The 22,281-nt window shown below is 36.3% G+C and overlaps 1 protein-coding gene across 1 annotated transcript in view; it reads right to left on the bottom strand.

Moving 5' to 3' along the window:
* The window catches only part of LOC148943129 (uncharacterized), a 99,634-nt gene extending 80,027 nt beyond the window's left edge, over positions 1 to 19,607 (bottom strand). Inside the window, exon 1 of the mRNA XM_089102445.1 lies at positions 19,528 to 19,607. Within this exon, the coding sequence (XP_088958571.1) occupies positions 19,528 to 19,564 (37 nt within the window). The 5' untranslated portion in view covers positions 19,565 to 19,607. The remainder of the gene's footprint in view (positions 1 to 19,527) is intronic.
* Between the last annotated feature and the right edge of the window lie 2,674 nt (positions 19,608 to 22,281).

Below are 22,281 nucleotides of genomic sequence, written 5' to 3'. Positions count from 1 at the left end.
CATACGCACAAAAACTTACACACACACACAAACTTACACACACGCACAAACACAAACACACACACACACACACACACTAAAACATACACACACACGCCCAAACTTACACACACAAAAACTTAGACACACACACACACACACACACACACACAAACTTACACACACAAACTTACACACACACACACACACACACACACACACAAAAACAAACACACACACACACACACACACACACACTTACACACACACACAAACTAACACACACAAGCAAAAACTAACACACACAAAAAATAAAACACACACACAAAAACTTACACACACACTCAAAAACTTACATGCACGCAAAAACTTACATGCACACAAAAACTTACACACACACAAAAAATTACACACACACACACACAAAAAAACTAAAATCAACAAAAAAAAGCTAAGACACAAAACAAATTACACACACAAACAAACGCTTAGACACACAAAAACATACACTCACACACAAAAACTTACACCCACACTCAAAAACTTACATTCACACAAGAACTTACATTCACACAAAAACCTACACACACGCACAAACACATAAACACACACACAAAAAAAATTACACACACACACACAAAAAATTACTCACACACAAAAATTTACACACACACACACACACACACACACAAACTTACACAAGCACACGAAAACACATATGCCCACAAAAACTAACACACACACACACACACACAAAAACTTACACACACACGTCAAAACTTACATGCACACAAAAACTTACACATACACACACACACACAAACTTACACACACACACACACACACAAACTTAAAAAAAAAAAAACATACACACACACACACACACACACACACAAAACTTACACACACAAACACACTAAAACTTACACACACACGCCAAAACTTACACACACAAAAACTTACACATGCACACGAAAACTTACACACACACACACCAAAACTAACACACACACTCACACACACACACACACACAAACACACACACACTACAAATCAATAACTAAAAATCACTATAAAAAACACAAACACAAACACATACACAAAAACAAAATATTACACACACACACACACACACACACACACAAAAACTTACAAATGCACACTAAAACTAACAAGCACACAAAAACTAAAATTCACACAAAAACTTACACACACACACACACACACAAAACTTACACACACACACACACACACACTAAAACTCACACACACACGCCAAAACTTACACACACACAAAAACACAAAAACTTACACATTAAAACAAAAAAACTCACACACACATACACAAAAACTAACACACACACACACACACACACGAAAACTAAAACACACACACAAAAACTTACACACACAAAAAATAAGAAACACACACACACAAAAAAACACACACACACACAAAAAAAAACAAACACACACACACACACACACAAACACACACACACACACACACACACACACACACACACACACAAACATACACACAAAATAAAACTCTTACACACACAACATAATACACACACACACAAAAAAGTACAAACACACTATCACAACAACAATATAAAAAACAAATTACAGCTAAAAAACACTTACACACACACAAAAACATACACACACACACACACAAACAAATAAAATCCACACACAAAAGATTAGACACCCAAAAACTTACACACATACACAAAGGCTTTGACACACAAAAACTAACACTCACACACAAAAAATAAAACACACACTAAAAAACTTACATTCAAACAAAAAATAACATTAACACAAAAAATTAAAAAAACGCAAAAAAAATAACACACACACACACAAAAACTTACACACACACACACAAAAAATTACTCACACACAAAAACTTACACACACACACACACAAAAACACACAAAAAAAAATAAACATGCAAAATATAACTCATATGAACAAAAAAACTTACACACACACACACACACACACAAAAACTTACACACACACGTCAAAACTTACATTCACACAAAAACTTACACATACACACACACAGACACAAACTTACACACACACACACACACACACAAAACTTACACACACACACACACACACACACAAACTTACACACACACACACACAAAACTTACACCCACACACAAAAGCTTAGACACACAAAAACTTACACGCACACACAAAAACTTACACCCACACGCAAAAACTTACATGCACACACAAAAACTTACATGCACACAAAAACTTACACACACACACAAAAACTTACACACACACACACAGAACTTACACACACACACAAACTTACACACACGCAAAAACTTACACACACACACACACACACACACAAAACTTACACATGCACACAAAAACTTCACATCCACACACAAAACTAGACACACACAAAAGCTTACACACACACACACGCATGAAAACTTACACACACACGCCAAAACTTACACACACACGCCAAAACTTACACACACACACACACAAAAACTAACACACACACACACACAAAAACTTACACAATCACACAAAAACTTAAATTCAAAAAAAAACTTAAATTCACACAAAAACTTACACACACACACACACACACAAAAAAACTTAAACAAACACTCCAAAACTAAAACACACAAAAAAAATTACACCCACACAAACACACACACACACAAAAACTGACACATGAACACACAAAAACTCACACACACACACACGAAAACTAACACACACACGCCAAAACTTACACACACAAAAACTAACAAAACCACACAAAAACAAACACACACACACAAAACATACACACACACTCCAAAACTTACACACACACACAAACAAACACAAACACACACACACACACTTACACACACACACAAACTTACACACACACACACACACACACACACACAAAAACTTACACATGCACACGAAAACTTAAATGCACACAAAAACTTACAAGAACACAAAAACTTACACACACACAAACACACAAAAAACACAAACACACACACACACACGAAAACTAACACACACACGCCAAAACTTACACACACACACAAAAACTTACACACACACAAAAACTTACACATGAACACAAAAAAAAACTCACACGCACATGCACAAAAACTTACACACACACACACACACAAAACACTTAAACACACACACACACAAAAACTAACACACACACGAAAAAAATAAATCACACACAAAAAAAGACACACACAAACACACAAACACACACAAAAATACACACACACACACAAAAAAAACTTAAACACACAAAAACAAACACACACACACACAAAAACTAACAAAAACACACAAAAAACTTAAATCCACATGCAATAGCTTATAAACACACAAACTTACACACACACACAAAAACTTACACACACACACACACCAAAACTTACTCACACACAAAAACTAACACACACACACACACAAAAACTTACACATGCACACTAAAACTTACATGCACACAAAAAATTACATGCACAAAAAAACATAGACACACACACACACACAAAACTCACACACACACACCCAAGAACACTATCAAACACAAACACACAAACACATACACGAACACGCAAACAAACAAATTAACACAAAAAAAATTCACACAAACACACAAACACAAAAACTAAAAAACACAAAATCACAAACAAAACTAACACATACACCCAAGAAAACACACACAAAAACGCAAAAACTAAAACAAAAAAAAAATTACACAAATAAACACACACACACAAACAAAAACTAAAACACACAAACACAAAAACTAACACACACACACACAAACAAACACAAACGAACAAACACACACAAAAACTTACACCCACACACAAAAGATTAGACACACAAAACTTACACACACACACAAAAACTTACACCCACACGCAAAAACTTACATGCACACAAAAACATACATGCACACAAAAACTTACACACACACAAAAACTTACACACACACAAAAACTGTGTAAGTTTTTGTGTGTGTGTAAGTTTTTGTGTGCATGTATGTTTTTGTGTGCAGGTAAGTTTTTGCGTGTGGTTGTATGTTTTTGTGTGTGTGTGTAATTTTTGTGTGTCTCAGCTTTTGTTTGGGGGTGTTAGTTTGTGTGTTTTTTTTTTATTTTTTGTCTTTGTGTGTGTGTGTGTGTAAGTTTTTGTGTTTGTGTGTGTTAGTTTGTGTGTGTTTGTGTGTGTATGTGTTTTATTTTTTGTGTTTGTAATTTTTTGAGTGTGTTTGTGAGTTTTAGTGAGTGTATGTGTAAGTTTTGTGTGTGAATGTGTGTTTGTAAGTTTTTTTGTGTGTTTGTGTGTGTGAATTTTTGTTGTGTTCATGTGTAAGTTTGCGTGTGTGTGTGTGTGTGTGTGTGTGTGTGTGTACGTTTTCGTGTGTGTGTGTGTGTGAGTTTGTGTGTGTGTGTGTGTATGTTTTTGTGTGCATGTAAGTTTTTGTGTGCATGTAAGTTTTCGTGTGCTTGTGTAAGTTTTTGTGTGTGTGTGTGTGTAAGTTTTTGTGTGTGCGTAAGTTTTGGTGTGTGTGTGTGTGTAAGTTTTTGTGTGTCTAAGTCTAGTATTGCGTGTGGATATAAGTTTTTTGTGTCTTTGTTTATGTTTGTGTGTGTGTTTGTGTATGTTTTTGTGTGTGTAAGTTTTTTTTGTTTGTGTGTTTGTTATTTTTTGTTTTTTTTTGTGTGTGTGTGTGCTATTATTCTTTTTGTGTAATTTTTGTCGTGTGTGTGTAATTTTTCGTGTGTTTGTGTGTGTTAGTTTTGTGTGTGTGTGTAAGTTTTTGTGCATGTGTGTGTGAGTTTTTTTGTGTTCTTGTGTAAGTTTTTGTGTATGTGTGTGTGTAAGTTTTTGTGTGTGTGTGTAAGTTTTGGTGTGTGTGTATGTGTTTTATGGTGTGTGTGTGTGTGTGTGTTAGTTTTGTGTGTGTGTGTGTGTGTATTTTTTTGTGTGCATTTTAGTTTTTGTGTGCTTATTTGTGTTGGTTTGATTGTTTAAGTTTTTGTGTGTGTGTGTGTGTGTGTGTGTGTAAGTTTGTGTGTGTGTGTGTGTGTGTGTGTGTAATTTTTTAAGTGTGTGTGTTTTTTTTTTTGTATGTGTTAGTTTTAGTGTGCATGTGTATTTGAGTTTGTTTGGAAGTTTTTTCTGTTTTGGTTATTAGTTCGTGCGTGTGTGTTTGAGTTTTTTTGTTTGCTAGTTTTAGTTTTTGTGTGTGTGTGTTTGTGTGTGTGTGTAAGTTTTTGTGTGTGTGTAATTTGGTTCGTGTGTGTGTATGTTTGTTTTTGTGTTTTTGTGTGTGTGTGTGTGTGTTTAATAGTTGTTTATAATTTAAGTATTATTGTTAATGTAAGTTTTCTCGTGCATGTGTAAGTTTTTGCGTGTGTGTATGTGTATGTTTTTGCGTGTGTGTGTATGTTTTCGTGTGTGTGTAAGTTTTTGTGTGCATGTAAGTTTTTGTGTGTGTGTAAGTTTTTGTGCGTGTGTGTAAGTTTTGTGTGTGTGTGTGTACGTTTTTTTGTGCATGTAAGTTTTTGTGTGCATGTAAGTTTTTGAGTGTTGGTGTAAGTTTTTGTGTGTGTGTGTAAGTTTTGTGTGTCTAAGCTTTTTTGTGTGGATGTAAGTTTTTTGTGTGCTTGTGTAAGTTTTTGTGTGTGTGTGTGTGTGTGTGTGTGTGTGTAAGTTTTTGTGTGTGTGTTATTTTTTTTGTGTGCTTAATTTTGTGTGTTTGTGTTATTTTTTGTGTGTGTTTGTAAGTTTTTGTGTGCTTGTAAGTTTTTGTGTGCATGTAATTTTTTGCGTTTGGGTGTATGTTTTTGTGTGTGAGTGTAAGTTTTTGTGTGTCTAAGCTTTTGTGTGTGTGTGTTAGTTTTGTGTGTGTGTTTGTGTAAGTTTGTGTGTGTTTGTGTGTGTGTGTGTTAGTTTTTGTTTGTTTATGTTTTGTGTGTGTGGGTGTGTGTGTAAGTTTGTTTGTGTGTGTGTATGTGTTAGTTTTTGTGTGCATGTTAGTTTTGTCGTGTGTGTGTAAGTTTTTGTGTGTGTGTGTGTGTGTGTGTTAGTTTTTGTGTGAATGTGAGTTTTCGTGTGCATGTGTTAGTTTGTGTGTGTGTGTGTGTGTGTGTGTGTGTGTGTTTGTTTTTGTGTGTGCGTAAGTTTGTGTGTGTGTGTGTGTATGTTTTTGTGTGTGTGTGTGTTATTTTTTGTGCGTGTGTGTAAGTTTTTGTGTGCATGTAAGTTTTTGTGTGAATCTAAGTTTTTGAGTGTGGGTGTAAGTTTTTGTGTGTGAGTGTTAGTTTTTGTGTGTCTAAGCCTTTGTGTGTGTGTGTAAGTTTTTGTGTGTCTATGCTTTTGTGTGTTGTTGTTAGTTTTGTGTGTGTGTGTGTGTGTTAGTTTTTGTGTGTGTGTAAGTTTTTGTGTGCATGTAAGTTTTTGTGTGCATGTAAGTTTTTGCGTGTGGGTGTAAGTTTTTGTGTGTGTGTGTAAGTTTTTGTGTGTGTAAGTTTTGGCTTGTGTGTGTAAGTTTTTGTGTGTGTGTGTGTGTTTTTGTTTTTTTTTGTTTTTGTGTTTGTGTGTGTTTGTTTTTGTTTGTGTGTGTTTGTGTGTTTGTTTGTGTTGGTGTGTGTCTAATTTTTTGTGTGTGTATGTTTTGTCGCGTGTGTGTTAGTTTTCGTGTGTGTGTGTAAGTTTTTGTGAATGTGTGTGTGAGTTTTTTTGTGTTAATGTGTTAGTTATTTTGTATGTGTGTGTGTGTAAGTTTTTTTGTTTGTTTTTTTGTTTTGGGTTTTTTGTATTTTTGTTCGTGTGTGTGTGTGTGTGTTTGTAAGTTTTGTGTGTGTGTGTGTGTGTAAGTTTTTTTGTGCATGTAAGTTTTTGTGTGCATGTTAGTTTTCGTGTGCATGTGTAAGTTTTTGTGTGTGTGTGTGTGTGTGTGTGTGTGTGTGTGTGTGTGTGTTAGTTTGTGTGTGTGTGTGTGTGTGTGTGTGTTTGTTTGTGTGTGTGTTTTTGTGTGAGGGTTTGTGTGTGTTTGTGTGTGTGGTTGTGTGTGGGTAAGTGTGGTTGTGTGTGTGTTAGTGTTCGTGGGTGTGTGTGTTAGTGTGCGTGTGAATGTGTTAGTTTGTGTGTGTGTAAGTTTTGGCGTGTGTGTGTAAGTTTTCGTGTGTGTGTGTGTGTAAGTTTGTGAGTGTGTGTGTGTGTGTGTGTGTAAGTTTTTGTGAGTGTGTGTGTGTGAGTTTTTTTGTGTTCATGTGTTAGTTTGTGTGTATGTGTGTGTAAGTTTTTGTGTGTGTGTAAGTTTTGGCGTGTGTGTGTGAGTTTTTGTGTGTTTGTGTGTGTAAGTTTTTTGTGTGTGTGTGTGTGCGTAATTTTTTGTGTGAATGTTAGTTTTTTTCTGAATGTAAGTTTTAGTTTGCATGTGTAAGTTTTTGTGTGTGTGTGTGTGTGTGTTTTAGTTTTTGTGTGTGTTATTTTTGGAGTGTGCTTGTAAGTTTTCGTGTGTGTGTGTGTGTGTGCTTGTTTTTGTTCGTGTGTGTGTGTTTTTTTGTAGTCTTGTTTATGTTTTTGTTTGTGTGGGTGTGTCTAAGTTTTTGTGTGTGTGTACTTTTTTTCGTGTGTGTGTGTGTATTTTTTTGTGTGTGTATGTTTTGTTTGCGTGTGTGTGTGTGTGTGTGTGTAAGTTTTTGTGTGCATGTAAGTTTTCGTGTGTGTAAGTTTTGGCTTGTGTGTGTAAGTTTTCGTGTGTGTGTGTGTAAGTTTTTGTGTGCATGTGTGTTGTGTGTGTAAGTTTTGGCGTGTGTGTGTAAGTTTTCGTGTGTGTGTGTGTGTAAGTTTGTGATTGCTGTGTGTGTGTGTGTAAGTTTTTGTGCGTGTGTGTGTGTGAGTTTTTGTGTTCATGTGTAAGTTTTTGTGTGTGTGTGTAAGTTTTGTGTGTGTGTAAGTTTTGCGTGTGTGTGTGAGTTTTGTGTGTTTGTGTGTGTAAGTTTTGTGTGTGTGTGTGTGTGTAAGTTTTTGTGTGCATGTAAGTTTTTGTGTGCATGTAAGTTTTCGTGTGCATGTGTAAGTTTTTGTGTGTGTGTAAGTTTTGGTGTGTTTGTGTATGTTTTCGTGTGTTTGTGTTTGTAAGTTTTGTGTGTGTGTGTGTGTGTGTGTAAGTTTTTTTGTGCTTGTTAGTTTTTGTGTACATGTAAGTTTTCGTGTGCATGTGTAAGTTTTTGTGTGTGTGTGTGTGTGTGTGTAAGTTTTTCTTTGTGTAAGTTTTGGCGTGTGTGTGTAAGTTTTCTTGTGTGTGTGTGTGTTTGAATGATTTTGTTAGTGTGTGTGTTAGTTTTTTTGTTTTAATGTGTTAGTTTGTGTGTGTGTGTGTGTGTGTGTGTGTAAGTTTTTGTGTGTGTTTAAGTTTTGGCGTGTGTGTGTGTAAGTTTTTGTGTGTGTAAGTTTTGTGTGTGTGTGTGTGTGTGTGTGTGTGTTAGTTTTTGTGTGCTTGTAATTGTTTGTGTGCTTGTTAGTTTTCGTGTGTTTTAGTTTTGTCTTGTGTGTGTAAGTTTTCGTGTGTGTGTGTGTGTGTGTAATTGTTGGTATTTTTATTTTGTTTTTGTTAGTTTTTTTTAGTTTGTGTTTGTTTGTGTGTGTGTAGTTTTTTTGTTTTCTTTTTTAATTTTTTGTGTTTTTTTTTGTTGTTTTGTGTTATTTTTGTGTGTGGGTAAGTGGTTTCGGTTTTTTTTGTGTGGTCGTGTGTGTGTGTGTGTGTGTGTAAGTTTTGTGTGTGTGTGTGTGTGTGTGTAAGTTTTTGTGATATTTTATTTTTTTTTGTTATTTTATTTTTTAGGGTTAATGTATGAGTTTTTGTGTTTGTGTGTGTGTGTATTTTTGTTTGTGTTTGTGTGTGTATGTTTTTGGGTGTGTGTTTTAGTTTTCATGTGTGTGTTTGTGTTCGTGTGTGTGTGTGAGTTTTTGTGTGTGTGTGTAAGTTTTTGTGTGTGTGTAAGTTTTTGTGTGCATGTATGGTGACCGGGGGAGGACCTTTGGGGCCCAGGGAGGGCGTTTGGGGATCCGGAGGCCCTTGAGGATTGAGTGGTCTTTTGGGAGCCCGGGGGACCTTTGTGGACCGGGGGGGCCCTTGGGAGCCCGGTGGTCTTTTGGGGGCCCTGTGGGCCTTCGGAGGTCCGGGGGGCAGTTGGGGGCCTGGGGGACATTTGGGGACCGGTGGAGGGCATTTGGGACCCCGTGGGTCCTTGGGGAGCTCGATGGGGCTTTGGGGGGGCCCGGGGATGGCCTTTATGGCACAGGGAGGGCTTTGGGGGGGCTGGGGGACCTTTGGGGACCGGGGAGGGCCTTTGGGGCTCGGGTATGGCCTGTTTGGGGTCTGGGGGCCCTTTGGGACCCCGTTGGCCCTTTGGGAGCTCGATGGGCCTGTGGGGGGCCCGGGGGTGGCGTTTGGTGGTCTGGGTGGGCCTTGGGGGGGGCGGGGGGCCGTTTGGGAGGTGGGGGGACCTTGGCGTCCGGGGGGCTCCGTGGGGGTTTGGGGTGGGTTATGAGAAGCCTTTGGGGTTGGGGTAGAGGACCTCACAACACTGTTAAAATACAACTTGTGTATTATAACGACCACACTCAAAACCTCTTCCAAAATCGTTTCAAAAATCACCTTTTAAAATGTTTCTAGCTGTTTCGCCGAAATAGTTCCATAAAATAGCTAAAACAGTTTCGCCAAAATTATCCCTAAACAGAATTTCGGCATGTTCCTTTTGTTTGGTATCTCTGTGCCAATGCATTTCAAATTATTTGGAAACCTTTTCGCGCGCTAAGATCAAAACATCTGCCTCGGAAACGATTCTCTTGTTAGAAACAACAAATGAATTTCCCTTTCGTGAATCAATTCTCTATAGAACAACAAATTAATTCCCCTTTTGTGTCAATCAATCAATCATGACATCATGTGTGATCTAACTGTTTCTTGGTGACAATTCTCTTTGGAAATGCAAGGAGATTAATTAACTTGACGTCATCTGTCAGACATTAATTAACTGTTTCTCGGAACCTCATAACATCTTGCTGAAATAACCATAACAAATACTATTTCCGGATCATAACATCTGCCTCAAACAGGAAGGAAGTGCCATTAACTGTGTCTCGGAACCTCAAAACATCTGGATTGAACAACAACAACAAATACTATTTCTGGATCATAACATCTGCCTCTAACAGGAAGGAAATGTCATTAACTTTGCTTCGAACGACAACAACATCTGGCTCGAATAACAATAACAACATTGACCTTGACATTCGCTGAGAGCGTGTCCAAAACAACAACAATAACATTGACCCCATTAACCAAGTGTTCTCTCTAATGACTCTGTTCAAAACAACATTGACCTTGGCATTTTGCCTCGGAAACAATAACAACATTGACATTCGCTGAGGGCGTGCCAAAATAATCCCTGGAGAAAGAGGTCATGGAGAAAGAGGTCATTGACCCTGTCCTCATTAAACTATGTAAAAAAGTTGTAGGTGGCAGCAGGGGTGAGGGATCGGACTCAATAAGGCATCTCTACTACTATATGTTAACATTGGGTAAAGTTCATAACTTTTAGCCCTCCCCCTTGGGACTTCGGAGGATCAAGTCATCCTAAAAGACATATTTGTCACATTTTCGACCATGCTGAACAAAATGGCTTTCTCAAAATTTTGATCGGGTGACTTTGGTAAAAAAATAAGCGTGGGAGGGGACCTAGATACCCTCTACTTTTTTGTCACCTAAAAAGGGCCCTAGAGGTTTTAATTTCCGTTCCAATGAGCCCTCCCATGATATTTTAGGACCACTGGGTCGATACGATTACCCCTGGGAAAAAAAACAAATAAAAGCAAATAAACACGCATCCGTGGTCTTGCTTCTGGCAAAAAATTCAAAATTCCACATTTTGTATATAGGAGCTTGAATCCTCCAAAGTAGGGTTCTCTAATACGCTGAATATGATGGTGTGATTTTCATTAAGGTTCTATAACTTTTAGGGGGTTTTCCCCCCTTTTTCGAAAATCAGCCAAATTTTCTCAGGCGCGTAACTTTTGATGGGTAGCACTAAACTTCATGAAAGTTATATATTTGAAATCAGCATTGAAATCTGATTCTTTTGATGTATCTATTGGTATCAAAAACCCGTTTTCTAGAGTTTCGGTTACCATTGAGCCGGGTCGCTCCTTACTTACAGTTCGTTACCACGAACTGTTCGAAAAGAACAGTACCGAAAAATGCCCGGTACTTACGTGTTACAGCGACCACACCAAAGAAGTGAAGTTAGGTTATTCCTGATGAAATATACTGTACGGTACCAAAATATTTATTATTATTATTATTATTATTTTATTACCTATTATTAAACATACAAAATGTTGTAAATGGAATACAAGAAAAGAAAAAAAAAGTAACATCAAATAACAACAAAATATTCGAAGAAAACTCAACTACAGAAAAACAAGATTAAGAACATTCCTACGACAAACAAAAAAGACAAATTTAAATTATGAAAACATAATACTTTAGTAACAAAATTATAGAATCTACAAGAGGGAATTATGGAAAACAGGCCACCCAGGGGAAATTATATTAAATACCAAACCTCTATATATTAAATATTTAATTAAAATATACCTGCATTTTATCTCGCTTGGACTAAGCTTATTATCTCTTTGGACACAGAAAACCAGATTTATCACATATCAAGAACAAATTGTGGTCGCTATAACACATAAGCACCATATGCCCCTTTCTTAGCTTCATTTAAAAAACTTCCGTATCCAAATTTCTATGAATAGTCCCCAAGACTCCGTCAAAACTAATATGTTCGGAGCTTTACTCTTTAACCACTGCCCTAACTAGTTTCCATTTCCGTTAAATCCTATCTGCTCCCACTCAATTGGGACGTCTTGCTTTTCATTGAACTCCTGCGGGGCTGCTAAAAAGCAAGAAAACTCGCAACCTATCATGTTTCATCCGTAAAAGTATAGGCTAAAATATTTTTCCTTTTTTCTCACATTACAGTTCTACACAGTGAGTTCCACAGTTTATATAATTATAACCCGCTATTACGAATAATGCACTTTGTTGGAAACAATCGGAAACAGACTAACCCGCTAATGCAGGAAGAAGTGGGAGGAGCTTTTTGTTCGCACCGAGAACGAAGACCAGAAATGATCTGCGATAAGCTTACTGGATAATTATATGAACTGTGGTGAGTTCGAACCGTATAACACTAGCTGTAAACAGTCCCTTTTGCATACACGTAGCACATATTCATTAACTACTCTAACCAACCACATTTCAGACATAATATATTAAAAAAAAAACTTTAAAAAAACAATAAATAGCAGCATTAAAACTTGAAACGAAAAAAGATTACCCGGTACGTGAGGGAAACTGCCGCCCACTCAACTCTCCCCTGTTTACGACAATGTTTCAATAATGATTTACCAAAAGCCTTGCAGCACATATGGCAAGTTGGTATCAGCGTTGCCAACACGGTACAGTTGTACCATTTTCGGTACAATTTGGAGATCCTAGTACAATTCGGTACATTAGGAAATGTTTTGGTACAATCAAATTTCCCGGTTTATCTTGGTTTTACTTGCTCCTTTCTGACTCGGATATCTGTTCAATTTATTAGTTTATCGAAAATTTTCCTCTTATTATGGAATATTTTTTAACCTGCTGTTCCGATGATACAAATTGACCTCTTGTGGTGCAATTTTAGTCGACAAACTAGTACAGTTTATTTCAAAGCGCTGGCAACACTGGTTGGTATTAGTACGTGTTTTATTTACTTCGAAAGATATAAACAGAATTCGTTGTTTTGAAACTTTTCGAATACATCGAATAAGCATTGATAAATCGAAATTCTTGTTATTACCGAGGCATTGTGATAAAAAAAAAAATCACATTTCTCTTGTGATAGAGGATTGTCTCTTGAAGCGCTTGGGGTAAATAATAAACGTTTAGCTTAACGAGCGGCGAGCCGAAGGGGTGACAGTTCCCCTCATGATCTCATGTCCGTTTTAAGTGTTAGTGCACCTCCTTACCTCCATTTGAAAAAAAAAATATTGTTTAGTTTGTATTTTTGTAGTGCTATATTCAGGATGGACCTGTACCTGATGGAACCCATTCACTCCCCCACTCTTTTCTGCAGCTTTTCACTTACAATAGTTCAAAAACTAGAACTGATTTAGATACGTTTGCTTTCCGAAATAAAACAGATTTTACCCTAAATTCGAGGGATTCAAACCCCACCCCTTTCACAAAATTTCGGTTTTGTCACACAGTTAAATTGTTTCTGGGTTTGCCCCCTACAAAATTAAAAAAAAATATTTTGGAGTGCAAACAATATGACACAAAGAAAAACAGAAAACAAATGACCCGACAAACGAAGTATCAAAAAACAAATCCTGAAAAAGCTTCTGGAAACATTTTACAAATCGAACGCCCGCCTTACCGACAGAGAATCAAATAAAACGGCAAATTTTCTCGTCGCGTCGACTGTGATGCTAATTCAAACGCGATTAAGCTCTATCAAGAAAAATATCAGATATATCTAATTTTGAATAGGCCCCAAGTTAGCAATAATGTCGACGTCAATCGCAAAATTAGCTAAATTCTCGTTAATGAGCCTTTAATGAAAAGCCGCATTGCTGCAATTTTAGTAGAGAAAAATCATGGCCTTAGTCATTGAAAATAAGGAGACAACAGGTTTAAAATTACGACCTTGACAAACAATTCTTAGGTATTTTCTACACAATTCAGTATGCAAATATGATGGTCAAAACGTATTTCTTGTAAACTCTGTTTTACTTGGAAAGTGAAAGTTTAGAGCGTTAAGATAGTACTATTATAGTCATTTCGATAGTGTAGATATCATATTGATACAGTGGTGATGTGCGAGGGGTGTTTTACTTTCAAAATCGTGTGCACTGACGCTACGTGGTGGGAGTGCGATTACGAACGGTCTAGATTGTAGTCATGCATGGCATAACAGGTGGTGCTCTATGTTCATCAGGTGGCAGAGTTGGCAATTGATTGGCGATGTGCCTCCCATATTTTTCCCCTATATAACGGATGCTCGTCCAAGACTGGAGGTAGGGAGCATTCTATCGCAAGATCTGAGATGTATTGGATTTTTTAGGCTTACTTATTGAATGGATGGCACCAATATTCACTGTCGACACTGTTTTCTCACTCGGATCCCTCTCCAGCTCTTCATGGCACAGGAGGATCAAATTTTAACTTCTTTATTTGAATAAAAACGGCATAAAATTCCAAGAATGTATCACAAAGGGTAACAAAATGCGTAGATGTTCAGGGGCGAGGGGCCTAAATTATACATAATAAACAATGATAAATTAGCTTTTACGTCTACATAATTTTCGAACGTCGCCACTATTGGTGCATCTGCCACACTAGAAGGCAAAAATTTGATTAATAAATATTCCTCTAACATTCATTTTTGGCATATATCATCTCCATTGTTCAATAGAAAGCAAAACAATCCAAACGGAGTATATACGGGCTATCAGGTTACAGGACGATTTAACTATGCATAGCGGCAATGCATAGCGCCCCCCCCCCCCAAAAAAAAAAATCAGGCTTACAGATTAATTACACCTCGTTAGACTCAAGATTCTTCAGGGGTCGTTTCGGAAATCATTTTAAATTATTGAATCTTAATCTCCAAAATCATTAAGATTGTAACATGGCCAAGTTATATCAAAATACAGAATAAATATACATTATAAATATTTTTTCAATGAACCCCAAAGCGGGTGATTAAGGGTTTTTGAAATCACTAATTATGAATGCAAGGTTAGGATTGCAAAATAAATGTTCTGAAACAAAACAGTCTGTAGAGTGCATACTCCACAACTGGCTTCTGATTTCGACCTCAGTTTATGTCCAAGGATCTTTGAGCTTGCTCAAAGATGCTAATGCTACAATAAGATATCCAAAGCTTAAGGCTATTCGATACCTTAAAAATAATTTTGCGAGTCTCAGCATCGGCTGACAGTCTCAAAGACAAATGACCCATTAGCGAATTTTCCCAGCATCATAGGGAACTCTCAAAGCAATTTTGGTAAAAATTGACAGGGAATCTTACACGTGTCAATCGAAAAGGTGATGAGAGTTTAAAATAATGAAAACCTATAATCTCTTACTAATTGTTAAGCAAACCGCTGTCTATTCAATGTCCATATAACATTACGTCTTCGATATCGGCAAGATTTTCAATGAAGGTGGGATGGACAATAAGAAACTCCCAACGCTGTCTAATCAAGCATTTAATACTTCTTTTGAGGTAATTCTAACTAATTATAACTATATGCCTAAAACTTGAATCCAAAAGCCTAAAACGAGAACAGTATCTAGCATATATGTTTCACAAATATCATCTAATTTTTGTATCCCGTTCTTCATTAGAGATTTTAATACGGTGCAAAGAGATTTGGGGATGATCTATTATTTTTAAGGTTGGTTTACAAAAAGACTTTTTAAAGTGGGCTAGTGAATTAAGATTTCTTTGTTTGCCTATTGGTTAAAGTATATCTTAATGGCAAATGCGCTTTCCTCCGTTTTTGGCGGTCTGGCACCATTGATGAAGTCTAATTCCACGTTATTGTGCCAGTGAAAAACATTACTACATTTAAGGATAACACCTTTGGGAATGTGAAAAATTATGAAGAGCGACTGTTAGTGTGATTGAGGGTGGGAGTGAACGTTACGATACTTTTATTGGTTGGAAAGATTCCTCAGAGTGAGCGTAGATCACATCGAAAATTGCAGGATCGGCAAGGCTGTATCTGAGGGGAGATTGGGGGGTTTTAACCCACCCCGAAATGTTTGTCCAACTCATAAAAACATAAAAACAATGAACATTAACAAGTTTTGTATGCGTTTTTTGAATTTCTTGTACCCCCCCCCCCCGAAAAATTCTTTTGCAACCCCCCCCCCAAAAAAAAAATCCTGGATACGACTATGAGGGCGGGTTTAAATTCTGTATCAATTTCAGGATTTAGGCATACACTGGCTTTTACAAATCCTTTTTTTGATATCCATCAATAAAATACTGTAGGCAAAACAGCTTTCATTCGTTATATCCTTCATTATATCATGGTACTATAACCAACTGTGCAGCATACATCACGTTCTGAGGCGTACACGAGGTTGCGGGAAGTGGGCAAACCCTTGAGAAAACGTGACTTAAATATGACAGAACGATCTTCTTTTTTTCATATATATATATATATATATATATATATATATATATATATATATATATATATATATATATATATATATATATATATATATATATATATATATATATATATATATATATATATATATATATATATATATATATATATATATATATATATATATATATATATATATATAGGCTATATATATATATAATTTTTTTTCGCAATTTGTTAGTATTTGCACAATCATTGAATACTCTCTAGTTGCTTGACAAATCAAGAAAAAGAATTGTAAAAATCAACATAAGTCAATCAACATTGACATTGGACATGGAATGCACATTTATTTGTTAACGGTTGTTATTATTCGGTTTGATGACATGCCACAGTTGCCATGAAGAAAAATCGTTGCTGTGTTGCATAACCTACAGAAGTTGGAATCCACAATCCTAGAATCCTAGAGAGTCCCCTGCTGGATTTTGAAAAATACAGTTTTGAGGGGTATTTTCATTAAAAAAAAACAATAAATCCCACCCCCCTAAAAAAATTTGTACCTTCACGGAGTACAAAAGAAAAGAAAGCAAGAAAGGAAGAAGAAAGAGAGAGAAGACAAAAATATTGACGTGGTGGTTCCCAAACTTCTTGACTACTTTAAAAATTCTGCTTTTTTTCTTCTGATACATTTTTACCATAACCATATTCCTCAAAAAAAAAAAAAAAAAAAAATAAGTAGAATATATCTAACTATGGAAATTTGCATTGCGGGTGAGTTCCATTAACAGTTTTCGAGAAGAAAAAAAAGTTAGAACTGATTGGTTAATTCATTAACTGATTGTGCTGTGAGTGGGTGTCAAAAAATTAAAGTTAATTAGTTAATTTAATTAGTTAATCAAAAAGTTGCTAATTTTTTGTTGTATTTATTCAAATATGTAACCATTACACTATCCATTATTACTGTAATCATATTACATTGTAAATGATAACAGTCATAATATAATTAAACATTAATAGTAGCAGTCGCCGAGCTTCTTAAAATACCATCTGCCTAAATAGCTTGGTGAAGGCAAGCCAACATTTCAGTTATTCATTATCTAGACCAGATAAATGTTCGTGGACCCCTATTTACGGATTGTGAGCCCCCACTTTTTCATCACGCCATCGTAGACCCCTGTACCGCTTAATCAGTGTTTTGCCAGTAGCAGCAATAGATGTACAGTAATACATAGGAAGGGGGTCAATCTGTCTTTTTGTGGGGAAGAGGGGGATCGGAAGGCTTAACACATTCCTTTTTAAGTCTATATTTTCAAATTTCTGCAACTCTAGCCAAAAGAACAGGGGCTAAAGGTAGCGACAAAACCTTCTCTCATGTTTAGTACCGCCCCAAGTATGTAATTAGAAAAGACAAGATAATGTTATTATCTTTTTCTCATTTATAGAATTCCCAACTCTTCTTCTGCTCAGTGGCGTAACATTTCGAATCTATCGAAAAGATATAAAGTTTAACTTTAAAAACTACATACTCTTAATTATACTTTAAATATTATCATTTATTTAAAGCATTGCTTTTACAAGTAGAAAGTCTTAAAGAATGAAATTGAAGAGCCAGCGACATTAAAACTCAAAACAAACAGATATTATTCTATTTGTCGAGGTCAAGCAACTGCCACCCTTTTCACTCCCCAGCTCTTTACGCTAAATTTGACGTTTTTTCTTAAATGCTTCAAGATGAACACCGTAACACAAGAGAAGGGTGTCAAAAGTTCATATTTCTGTGTCACAGCACATTCACAACTAAAGTGCACATTCACTTTAAATAGTTGATCAGTTCAAACAATTTTCAATGCAATCAGTAAACAGTTATAATGATCAACCAATAGTGGCTTCGTTTCGGGGGGGGGGCAATTGATCCCCCAATAACTCGTAGAAAAAAATATTATATAGCCTATGCCAGCTGACTCTCCGGATGGAGATCCCCCCCCCCGATAAAAAAGCTGGAGCTACGCCCTTGTCAACCAGATAGGCTTATTGCAGTCTAAAATGCAGTCAAACTACAATAAATCATAAAGTAAAGATAGTTGGACTGAGCCCGTATTCTACCCCATACTAGGATCTGAGGAGAGTGACAACACTGTTTCTCTTGATCTAGTTATAATGATATTATATATTTAATATAGAGCTGGTTAGGTTAGGTATTTATTATAATGTGTTCTGGACGGCCTGCTTTCCGTGATTTTCTGTTATAGTTTCCATTATTTTGCTACTAAACTATTACACTTTCATCATATTTTGGTATATTTCATTATGATTAGCCGAACTTCACTTCTTGAATATGGTCGCTATAATACATCAGTACCTATTTTCGTAAACTTTTCTTCGTTTTAAGTGTATATATCACTGACGGATCCAGGGGCGGCGGGGGGACACAACCCCCAAGATTTTTCTGGTGCTATCATTCCTTGTTTTTTTTCTGTTTTTCACTCTTTTTTAAAATAAATATGTGGTAAATTTTTCGCAGTTCATATTATTGACTTACGAATAAAGTAAACATACCACTCGATGCCTTTTTTTATGCTCTTTCCAAAAATAGTAATAATTTTTGTCGGAATTGAATTTTACCTCCATCTCTATATATACCAGTTCAGGGTGTATATTTGTACATTTGAGGGGTGGGGTTAAAGTTTAAACTTGCCTCTCATTTACATGATAAATAAAATTTACCCCCCCCCCCCTCCCCTAATGTGCAAATATATACCCTTAATTGGTATATATAGGGGTGGGGGTAAGAAATTATCTTTATATTTGGAATAAGCATAAAAAAGGCATCGAGTGGTATGTTTACTTTATTCGTAAGTCAATAATATGAACTGCGAAAATTTTACCAAATATGTTAATTTGGTCAATTATTAGCGCCCGTGTCACAATGCCCTCCCCCCCCCCCGCAAGATTTTGCTCTAGATCCAACCCTGGTATATATAGGACCATTACGGGAGGGGGGGGGGAGTCTATCATGTAGCGCATTGTCAGAAAAGCAACCATGATATTTGGAAAGAGCATAAAATATCGAATTTAATGACACTACTTATCTTTTATTGACATGTTTTCTTCAGAGTTAACCTAGTCGTAAAATTCTAACAATTTCCCATATTTTAAATTGCCAATTTTTCTTTTTTCAAAATTTTTCAACACCCTTCAGAAACTGAACATGCGTGATACGAACAATTTAAACCAATAACAAAGTAAATGAGAATCACCTTCCAACAATTCATCTGTCGTCAAATCCAAAGTCATATCATCTGTACTTTATTCCAAGTAAAAAAAAACTTCTTTGAAACACTTCAGTCAACAAAAGACTGATTATTATATCCAACGCACAAGTATGATAATTGCCAACGCTACAAAAAGCCGACAAATAAGACGTCACACACATTTTGGCGTTCCTTCTGACTCAGCGGGAGTGCCGTTCTAAATTCCATTTTTACTGAAATTAATAATTTGGGACCAATGCATCTCCAGAAATTAAATTCCCAGCTCGGATACAATACAGTTCTTTCTAATATTGACATATTTTGCAAATACATAAGCGAGGTCACATTTATCTTGTGGGAATGTTTATTTCTTAATATGCTATTGAAGTACAACGGTTCTATTGCAAAGAAGCTTTAGGAAAACTTTATTAGCTACTAGTAATAAGGCGTGATTGAACAGGAGCATCACGGCGAGGGGTTGGCAACTACCCTTTAGGTTTTGAAAAATACTTTTTTTTGTAAAAAAAAAAATATTTTGAGAAAACACCCCTTTTCATATATCTTCATTGAAAAAGGTTAAAAAAAACTCCTCCCTCCCCAAACATTTTCTTGAAGTGACGAAGTTGGTAATGTTTAGACTTTAGCATTGGTATTGATTCACGTAAATTTGTGGGAATGGGGGGGGGCTAAAAAATATTTTCGAAATCTAGGGGGGCGTAAATTTGCCATTTTTTAAATCAGAAAACCAAAAATACGTTTTTAAAATGCAAATATCCCCAAAAAGATATTTTTCGAAATCTAGAGTGGAGGGAAAAAAGTTTAGGGCACATGCCCCCCTGTCCTCCAATGGACAACACTGGGCTTTAGTTTTGGGTTTTTGTGCACCCCATTTTCCTTTTTTATGGGCGGGAATTAAGAAAACTGTCAACATATTTCAATTATAGACAATGTATACAAATTTGAAGGATAAATCCTGAGAATTTGGGAATGGAAGGTACGGATTCAAACCCTCCCCTACTCTGCCTGATCAGTATATGATTTGAGGAAATATAATGATTTGATCAGTAAATGATTTGATCAGTAAATGATTTGAGGAAATGGATAATAGTCCAAAGCATCTCCAGAAATTTTCTTTTTTGCTCAGATATAATGCCGTTCTCAGTAATGAGTGACATACTTTCTAATTTATTTATACGTAAGTGAGGTTACATACAAACTAACTTCATAATTTTGAATCGTTTTGAATAAAAATATGTTTGGTACAATTATTCTGCATATTAGATAGATATATAAATAAGTGTATTTTTAAGCCAAATATACGGCCATGAACACAGTAAAATAACATAAATGAATATAGTGAAGGGAGGGGAGGGGTGTTTAACCCCCGCGGAAAATACCCCCTCCTTGGAAAATTGGAAGTGACTTGGACGAATATTCACTAAAACAAAAACTGGAAATCTCAGGACAATTATTACACCGAGAGTATGCAGAATAATTGTACCAAATACATTTTGCATGCAGACCCGCTATGCTTACACCCCCCACCCTAATTTGCAAATCAATTGCGCAAATTTATTTCTAAAGTAACGAAGAAACTAACAAAAAAAACGGTGTGTTCTCGAATTTTACACATCGTAAACTTGAGTGATTTGCGCATAATACACAAGTACCGAAATTCCTCCCCCCCTACGGAAATTAAAAAATAAAACTCAAATAAAACTGTAAAATTTGGAAGACCTTATTTCCCACGGGGGGTGGGGAATATTTTTCGGGGGGGGGGGGGGTATTTTCCGGTGGAGGTTGGGGTGGTGGTGGGTATTTTCGCGGGGGATATTTTCCGCGGGGGGGGGGGTATTCGCCTAGAACCACATGGGAGGCTCCACCCTGTGTAAGTGCATGATTTCACTAGAATGAATAATCATAGACTAGTGCATCTCCAAAAGTTCATTCCATGCTTAGGTACAATGTTGTTCTTTGTAATGATGACATATACACCCTTTTTACATATCTATTCTAGATAGACCCTGGCGCCGCGCCGATGAGGGAAGACCGGCAGCGGCGGGGCCAAAAACAGCACGCCGCACCGTGCCGCCGGTAAGATATCGGCGGCGCGCCGCCGGTAAGATGTCGGCGGAGTGCCTCCGGCGCAACCAATGTTGACCGCTAACATTAATGTTTTCTTCAGTCTTTCTCAAACCACAACTTAAATTTACAACAGATTCGAGCCTATTCATGAGTTCAAAAATTCACAAGTCGCTGACTGGAAACTGGTCTTCTTCGTTACTCATCAAAAGAAGAAGGAATCTGGTAGAAACGAAATGAATGTGGCGTTGCTGAACCATTGTATAATACGAGTAGTTGAAGTATCTATTAGCTATGTATTTTTAATATAAATAATTATCAAAATTTGTAGTTTTTTTCATCGAGCGTTACTGCATATAAAACTTCAAATACCGTATCACAAAATTCGTCAGTTATCTGGGTAAAAACTTCGAATATAACTTTGAACTTAGAAGCTTAATTTTTTCATAATGCCCTTTGCCTATATTTCTTTTGTCACCTTTAAAACAGTTGAAATGGGCAACTTTGATATTGATTGTTTTTTTGTTTTTTTGCTCTTTTGGATTCCTAAAAAGCCTTTTTATATTAAAAACTGGTTTTTAATAACAACTTTAAAAAAAAATTTTAAGTTTTTTTTTGCTTCTTTATAGAATATATGTCATGTAGGCTAAGGCTGAACTGCTGCTTTTTTATTGCTTT

The sequence above is a fragment of the Artemia sp. Qi Xiang Cuo genome, chromosome 16 (assembly GCF_049724085.1).
Source record: "Artemia sp. Qi Xiang Cuo chromosome 16, ASM4972408v1, whole genome shotgun sequence".
Lineage (NCBI taxonomy): Eukaryota > Metazoa > Arthropoda > Branchiopoda > Anostraca > Artemiidae > Artemia > Artemia sp. Qi Xiang Cuo.
The sequence above is the reverse complement of the archived record's forward strand: the minus strand, read 5'-3'. Positions and strand labels throughout refer to the sequence as shown.